This window comes from Nicotiana sylvestris, chromosome 10, assembly GCF_000393655.2.
Source record: "Nicotiana sylvestris chromosome 10, ASM39365v2, whole genome shotgun sequence".
Classification (NCBI taxonomy): Eukaryota; Viridiplantae; Streptophyta; class Magnoliopsida; order Solanales; family Solanaceae; genus Nicotiana; species Nicotiana sylvestris.
Window position 1 is genome coordinate 78275555 of NC_091066.1, and position 8403 is coordinate 78283957.

Consider the following 8403-nt stretch of genomic DNA (forward strand, 5'->3'; position numbering starts at 1 on the left):
GTGCAATATGGATGCTTACTTTAGTTTCTCTGATATCACCGGCATCCCCTAAATTGATGGCTTCTGTGTCATTTAAGTTGGGTTTGTATTTTTCTTCAAACTGGCTCAACTCCCTGTTTATGTCCTCGAATGCTTCATCCTCATTGTATTCTGATTCATTATCATAGTCGACCTCTTGTATGTTTAGCTCAGAATCAGATTGATCTTTTAGACTAGGTTGAAGATCCGTTGTGCATGCCATATCATTAGAATCAGTATGAAAAGAACTGTTCAGAGAAAGAAACGAAAGAAGCAAAATCAAAAATAAATAAATAAAAGAAGATAAGAAATAAAGAAGAAACTCCTCGTTTTATTGAAGAACAGGATAACAAGGTTTCACATTGTATTCGACATAATATAAAGAAATCTGGATTACAACCCTGGAATAATCCAGAAAACAGAAAAGGAAAATCAGAGTCAACTACCAAGACTCCCTCCAAGTAGGAAGAAGAGTAGTCATCCAATTGTTGACCTTGACCTTGGGACCCACAAACTGTATGTCTGCCTTACTGGAACCCTCTCCAGCTTCTATCATGTTGACGTCGGCAAACACTCTTCCAAAGCTTTCATTCAAATCTTCGTTTGGCCCCATCAGAGGTCCAAGAACTTCCGGGACTGGCAAATTTCTGCACCCTGCTTTGACAAACGACCTGGACAGGCGTGGGACTAGTTTAGGAAGAACCCAAACTCTTTTATTCCATTTGCGGGCTCGCTTCACATCCGCTGCGGTAGGCTTGAATCCCAACCCCAAAGTTTCCAGGTTCTTGGGCAAAGAAACTGGCTGGATCATTCCCTGCAGATCCACCCCCAGACCTTTCCCTGGTACAAACCCGTTATTCAACATTTCTGACGCTATCATGACGGTTGCGGCTGTGATTCTGGGAAGTGGAAGGCCCTCGCCCTCAGGAATTTTGTCCACCGAGACTGCATCAAAAACCTGATAAACCCATGGGCCCTTATCATCGTCGGTTTCTATGAAGGGCACAATAGTATCACTGGCGGCGTGTGTGCCATCATCCCCGTGAACCACAATCTCTTGTCTATCCCATTCAAATTTGACCACTTGATGTAGTGTAGAAGGCACTGCCTTAGCTGTATGGATCCATGGTCGCCCCAACAAAAGATTGTACGACACTGCCACATCTATTACTTGAAATTCCATGGTGAACTCGACTGGGCCAATGGTTAGTTCTAGCACGATATCACCTACTGTGTTAATGCCGCCCCCATCAAAACCTCGGACGCAGACACTGTTCTGGTGGATCCTGTCATCAGCAACCTTTAGCTTGTTGAGAGTGGCTAGAGGACAGATATTGGCACTTGACTCGTTATCAAATAATGCTCGAGTGACCACCGATTCTTCGCACTTTACCGTCATATAGAGTGCCATGTTGTGTTCAGTACCCTCTACTGGTAACTCATCGTCAGAGAATGTCACTCGGTTTGCTTCAAAGATCTTGGGCGCTACTTTCTCCAAATGGTTCACTGAGAGCTTGTCCGGGACGTAGGCCTCGTTCAGAATCTTCATTAGGGCCTGACAGTGATCGTTTGAATGGATTAACAAGGATAGCAACGAAATCTGGGCTGGGGTCTTTCTCAATTGCTCTATAATTGAGTAATCATGTGCCTTCATCCTCTTCAAAAATTCCTCTGCTTCTTCCCCCGTTACAGGTTTCTTTATTGTTTCAAGATTGACCCTTCTCAACTCTGCGGGAGCAAAACACCTTCCCGATCGAGTTAACCCTTGTGCTTCGCATACGTCTTCCACAACCTTCTTCCCCTTATGCGTCACCGTCACTTGACTGTAGTTCCACGGCACAACCTTCTCACTTGTCATCGGCAACTGTATGACTGGCTTGATAACAACTGGTCCCACATGGACCCCTTTTACTACCAACCTTGGTTTGTTTGCTACTCCCTGCAACACTGCTCTGACTGACTCTGGCCTCTTCATAGTAATAGACGACCCTTTCCCTGCTATCACAAAGGGCTTGTCATATACCGCTCCCGACTGTACCACTGCCTTTCCACTGGTCGACTCTTCATTAGTACTGGCGCGAATCATCATTACCGTTTGTGCGGGTGTTTTTGGTTTTCCCCCCTCGTGCACTAATTCGACCATGTGCACTTCATGGTGCACCGGTAACGGATTTTCATTAATGTTGGGTGCCCCTGGTGCCTGAACCTCGATCCTATTTGTGTCAATAAGATCTTGTATGGTCGTCTTCAACTTCCAGCATTTCTCAGTATCATGCCTGGGAGCACCCGAACAATATTCGCAACTCACTGAATGGTTCAGATTTCCGAGGAGGGGATTTGGCAATTTGGCTTCAACAGGACTTAGTAGGCCTATTTGCTTCAATTTGTGAAACAGGGTAGTATAGGCTTCTCCCAACGGAGTAAATGTTCTTGGCTTCTGCATCCTTTCGTTCCTGAAAGCTTGATTTTCGCGGAAGCTCGGTCCTGAAGGATTCCTGTAGGTCCTCGGTGGCGGATATGTGTTTTGTGAAGGGGAGTGTGTGTTTTTTGGAGGTGGATATGTGTGTTGGGGATCCGGTACACGCCATTGCGGACGAGTCGGAGGTTGGGTGTAAGTTTGGGCGTGATGGATGGAAAAATGTTGCTCTTGTAGTAGGTAGTAGGGTTGTGGAGGGTTGTATGGATTGTGTGAGTAGTTTAGATGATGGGGTCTGGGTTGGTGATGAGGGGAAGGACCTTTAGATCTGGACCAATTGACTGCCTCTACTGTCGTGACCTCCTCTCTCCTTTTCTTTCCGAGCGCACCTCCCATGCCGCTCTGAATGGCCTGAGTCGTCGCCTTAATCGCTGAGTAACTCAGGATCTTATTGGACTTAAGTCCCTCTTCTATCATACCACCCATTTTCACCACTTCATTGAAGTATTTGCCCACTGACGTCACCAAGTGACCGAAGTAGGTCGGCTCTAGAGTTTGTAGAAAGTAATCTACCATTTCTCCCTCTCTCATTGGAGGATCAACTCTGGCTGCCTGTTCTCTCCATCTGAACCCAAATTCCCTGAAGCTCTCTCCGGGTTTCTTCTCAAGCTTTAGCAATGTGAGACGGTCTGGGACTATCTCAAGGTTGTATTGGAAGTGTCCTGCGAAAGCCTGTGCCAAGTCATCCCAGGTGTACCACCTGCTCGGATCTTGTCTTGTATACCACTCCAGTGCCGACCCGCTCAAACTCTGGCCAAAGTAAGCTATCAGTAGCTCATCTTTTCCCCCTGCTCCCCTCATTTTGCTACAAAAGCCCCGCAAATGTGCTATGGGATCATCGTGCCCTTCATATAAATAAACTTAGGCATCTTGAACCCAGTCGGGAGTTGGACGTCTGGGAAAGGGCATAGATCCTTGTAGGCCACGCTGACCTGGTTGCCCAATTCGTGCAGGTTCCTGAAGGATTGCTCCAGGCTTTTTAACTTCCTCATTACCTCATCTTGTTCCGGGGCCTTAACCGGCTTTTCAATCTCTGTTGGGACCTCAAAATGGGGATTATAGGTATGTGTCTTGGGTGCTTTGAATGTGAGTTCAGGGGGGTAATATTGTGTGTCGTGAGCCTGAAACATCGGCTCACTGGATGATCTGTGCAATGGGGTTGGGGGAGGCGCCCCAAAGGCGGGAACATTTTGTGGAGGAGGGTTTTGACTAGGTGGTGGAGCTTGAGAATCATAGGCCTCTCTTCCCTGATAGTAGTGATGGCTCGGGAAACTCGTTGAAGGACCGGGAAAGGGATATTCTAACGTGTGTCCTAGTTGCAGAGTAGGAGTAACAGGTAGTTCTTGCCCCTTTTGGGCTCTAGCTAAGGCTATCTGCATTTCATTCATTTCCAGCCTCATCTTTTCCATTTTTTCCATGGCTTCCTTCAGCATCTGATTTGCTGTCTTTTCCGACTCAACACTGTTGTCTGAACCAATCATGCTTTCTGGTATGGGCCCTTTTGATCGTGTTTGATAATAGTATGGTGCCAGTACGCTTTAACAAACTAACTGTCTGAGATTTGTGGAAAACAACCAACTTGTTAGCGTTAGAGTTTAACAGATTTGATAACAGCACATTGTGGATGCAATGCTCCTAGGCAGTAAACCATTTCTAACATGCTTTGCTTCAAACCCATGTGTCATCCCGGTTTGCTTATTTGCCCCTTTAAAGTACTTTGGGAACCCCTGTATTATTTTTATTTTATTTTTTTTAACGGCGGTCGAATATTATGTGGATTGCCTACGTATCACGTCCCCGCGTGAATCAGACCGGGCGTAGTTCTGCCACAAAGTAAAGACACACACAAATTCTTTTGGAATCATTTAATTCATCATCAAAATTTGCTATTACAAATTACTTATCCCAAACCAAGAACAGCAATAGTACAGATTCCAAAGTTCTTAACCTGACTCGACGAAAGAAAAGAAAACAACACATAGGAAGACAACAAAGCCAATTAAACAAGACTCGAACTAGGGGCTACAATTCCAACTTAAGGGCTCGCGAGGCATCATTCGGCCTTTCCGCAGCCTTTGGTGTAAGGTCTCTCTGCAAGCTCTTCAACTCATTCATGATCCGGTGGACGTAGCCCATGATGGAAGCAAGGAGGGTTTTCCAAGGTATTTGCTCACATGCTAGGCATCTCATGTAGATGTAGTGCCCAATCTCATCAATCCTTCCTCGAATGTTGTCCCTTTTAACGAACAATTACTTTATGCGCCGGTTCTTTAATCCCAGTGCTTGATCATTGTCGGCGAGTCGATCCTGGAACTTCTCCATTTGCCTTTCCATTCTGGTCATCGCATCGTAACAGCGTCTTCTGTCCGTTTGGGCATCTCGTGTTTGTTTGAAAATCCGCTCCTGAAGAGTGGAATTCGTTTTCCTTAATATCTCGATGCTCATTTCATAATCCCTTATGACTTGTTGTAGACGCTGTCTCCGGGCCATTGTACCTTTTGCCCATCTGGTCCGTAATCTTTCTATGATAGCCTTGGATCTTTCCAAATCTTTCTGGCCTTCAACAACCTGATTCCTTAACTCTTCTATCAACCTTTTATCAGCCCGGCTTCTCAGTTGGTTGTCGGCATCCCTTTTCATCTTCCGGATTTGAGCTTCGAGGATCTCGCTTTCTCTGGCTAATCTTTTCTTTTCTCCCTTGTTGGCAGCAAACTGCACTTTGCTTTCAAACTTCAGATCCTGAATCTGTTGTTTCAGTTTGCCTATTTCGGCAAGATATTCCCGCTCTTTGGCCAACCAGTCCCAATGCTCTTGTGAGGACCTGGCAAATTCTTGAAGGTGAGGTCTTTTAGCGGGCCTTCCAGAAGACATTTCTCCTTTGTACCAAGCATGATATCCGGGTGAAACTTCCCCTCTTGCCTGTTCAATACGCAAGTATTTGCCTCTAAGTATTGACATTGGTTCCATATCTGGCGGACCCTTGCTTCAGGAAACTGGCCATCGGAACTGATCTCAATCACCTGGTTGCTTAGATCCTCATCTTTCGGCACTATCTGACACCTCCCAAGTTGCCTTAAAACCCGATGCGGTGCATAAGGTTGAATGCGCTTAAGTCCCATCAAGAGAAAATGGGGCCTGGCTGCTGGCATGTATATGACTTCGTCGATCGGTAACCACCCCAGCGTCCACTGTATTTGACTGGCGTTGAGGGTCCAGAAATATAAGGTTCATGCCGATACTCCTTCAGGTAGGTAGGCCTCATTAATTCTGGTATAGAACTCCTCTATGCAGGTCTTTTCAGAAGATCCATGGCTCAGAAACTAGGCTCGGTGACATAGGTGTTCAGTCATCCTCATTTGCAACAACAAGTTACAACCTTCGAAAAAGTTTCCTCCGGCCTTGCAGGCCGTGAGAGCTCGGAACATATCAGATACAATCATGGGCGCCAGCGTGCTATCTTTCTGCGTGAGCAAAGTACTGATGACCCCAGCTATCTTTATGTCGATATTCCCGTCTTTTCTTGGGAACACTAAGAGCCCTAAGAAAGTTATCATGAAAGCAACCCGTCTATGTTCATCCCACTTTCGACGGTTACTTTTGCTGCACAACTTGTTTTCTGGCTTGTCGAATCCTCCTATGTGACCATATCTTTGGTATATGAAACTCATAGTGCAAAAACCTTTTGCCAAGTCAGGGTTATGAATTGTTCTGACTATCTTTAATGAGTCCAAAAATCGGTGTACCGCCACGGCTCTTGGAGCAACCAGGTATTTATGCCTCAATGGAACCTCAGCGATGCCGATGTACCCTGCTATTTCCTCTAAAGTTGGGGTAAGTTCAAAGTCCGAGAAGTGGAAGACATTGTGCGCAGGGTCCCAGTGAGGGACCAGTGCCCTTATAATATCTCCCTGCGGCCTGATATCCAACAAACTCGTGATACCTTTCAGATGTTTCTTGATTTCGTCATGCCCTTCTTTACCTAAGTCATTCCACCATAGCCGCAATTGAAGGGGAATTTTATTCATGATTGAAAAGGGTTCATTTTGAGTCGTGCTCATTCTGCACATTTATTAATAAGATTTAAACAAACGAAATTTATTTGACAAAAAAACATATGATCATTTTTCCTAAAAAGAATTTCTAAACACGACCTCTCAGTACTTCAGGGATGAAGATTTTAAGGTTGTGTGATTTAACCAAAAATAAATAATAAGAAGTGGCCGTTTATACAAAGGCAGCCTTCCGGAGTTCCTTTTGGGAACATTTGGCTATTTTTGATATAAACGGCATCACCCGACTCTATGACAGAAAAATGAAACTTTTGACATTTTTATTATTTATTAATTTTTTACAAAAATGGGAGGTTGGACCCGACGAGGGTTGCCTACGTATCTCACATCCTATGAGAATCAAACCGCCGTAGTTCGCCCAACATAAACTAAACTTGTAAACCAGGTTATTTAAACTAAAAAAACCGTTTTCATTCTTTTTTTCAAAATTTCGGCATGGTTTTGATACTACTCGGACATTGGTTTTATTTTTCTAAAAAGTAGTTATCTCCCTACACTACTATTTTTCTTTTCTTTATTTTTCAGAAATTTTTGATTTTAGAAACCGATCAACATGCAGATCTGAAGCAAATAAATGCGCACAACACACAGGATGCAGCAGGATGGTCTTTTTCCATTTCAGGTTGCTAGTCCTAGACGAACCCAACCCCTGTGTTGAGTCCCCTAAGTCAGATGCAACATGATGCAAATAAGCGTTCCTACTAGAGATCCGGCATGAAGTCACGTTATTCTATGTTCAAAACCTGGGTCTTTGTTCTAGACAGTGCACCCGAGCGGATAACTCGAGTTGAGGAAGGAGCTCCTTTCCGGGAACCAAAAGGCCAGCCGGCTTAGAAACTTTCCGAGCCTCTTTTATTTAGGGTAGGACACTAACAGAATAGGGAGTCTTAACCAGTAAGCACATCCCCGGAGGTAAGAAGAGAAGGGTTTCGGCACAATTTATATACAGTTCAGATAATATCAAAGCGTAAAAAGCATCATTTTGCATATTAAGCACATATCATATGAGAATATCAAATAATAAGGCCAAAATACAACAATTTATCAAGCTCGAATTTCTAACCCTGAACCGGTGGTTCCAGGTCATAGGACCGTCCCCAGCAGAGTCGCCAGAGCTGTCACACCTCCTTTTTCCGCCCCCGCGAGGGGCGTAGGAGTTTTTTCCAATTAAAGGACAATCGAAACGGAATTTATTTATTTATTTCAGAGTCGCCACTTGGGAGATTTAGGGTGTCCCAAGTCACCAATTTAATCTCGAATCGAGGAAAAGAATGACTCCATATTACAGTCTGCACACCAAAAATCCGGATAAGGAATTTTGTTAACCCGGGAGAAGGTGTTAGGAATTCCCGAGTTCCGTGGTTCTAGCACGGTCGCTCAACTGTTATATTCGGCTTGATTATCTGATTTTATACAAATATGAACTTATGTGCAAATTTTATCTTTTTACCGCTTTCATAATTATTATTATTATTTTTACGAGGAATTGCAACGTTGTGAAAATGTATCTCGAACCGCGTCACAATCAATGTACCCGTGGTCGTCGACACACTCTGACTCCGTTGAGATTTGGATTTGGGTCACATAAATGTGCACCCGAATTTAAGAAAATTAAATTATTAAAGGCGCGCCTAAAGCGACTAGCGTATCATTTACTTTGGGTAGGGCCGTGGAATTTTGCTAAACGGTCCATCCTGAAGTCTAAGCAATTTTAAAGCAAATACTTATTGAGGGCCCCGCAATTTTGTATTTTTATTCGGCGAGGCTCATCTCATTCTTATTTTTTAAAAGGAATTTGCAACGTCATGGACACACATCTCGAACCACGTCACAATCAAT

At 44.3% G+C, this 8403-nt stretch overlaps 1 protein-coding gene across 1 annotated transcript; it reads right to left on the reverse strand.

Moving 5' to 3' along the window:
* Window positions 1-411: 411 nt before the first annotated feature.
* On the reverse strand, window positions 412-2461 carry LOC138879578 (uncharacterized). Its single transcript, XM_070159193.1, has 2 exons — window positions 1246-2461; window positions 412-419 (listed from the first exon to the last, which is right to left on the reverse strand). Exons 1-2 carry the CDS (start codon window positions 2459-2461, stop codon window positions 412-414), a joined length of 1224 nt encoding a protein of 407 aa, XP_070015294.1.
* Between the last annotated feature and the right edge of the window lie 5942 nt (window positions 2462-8403).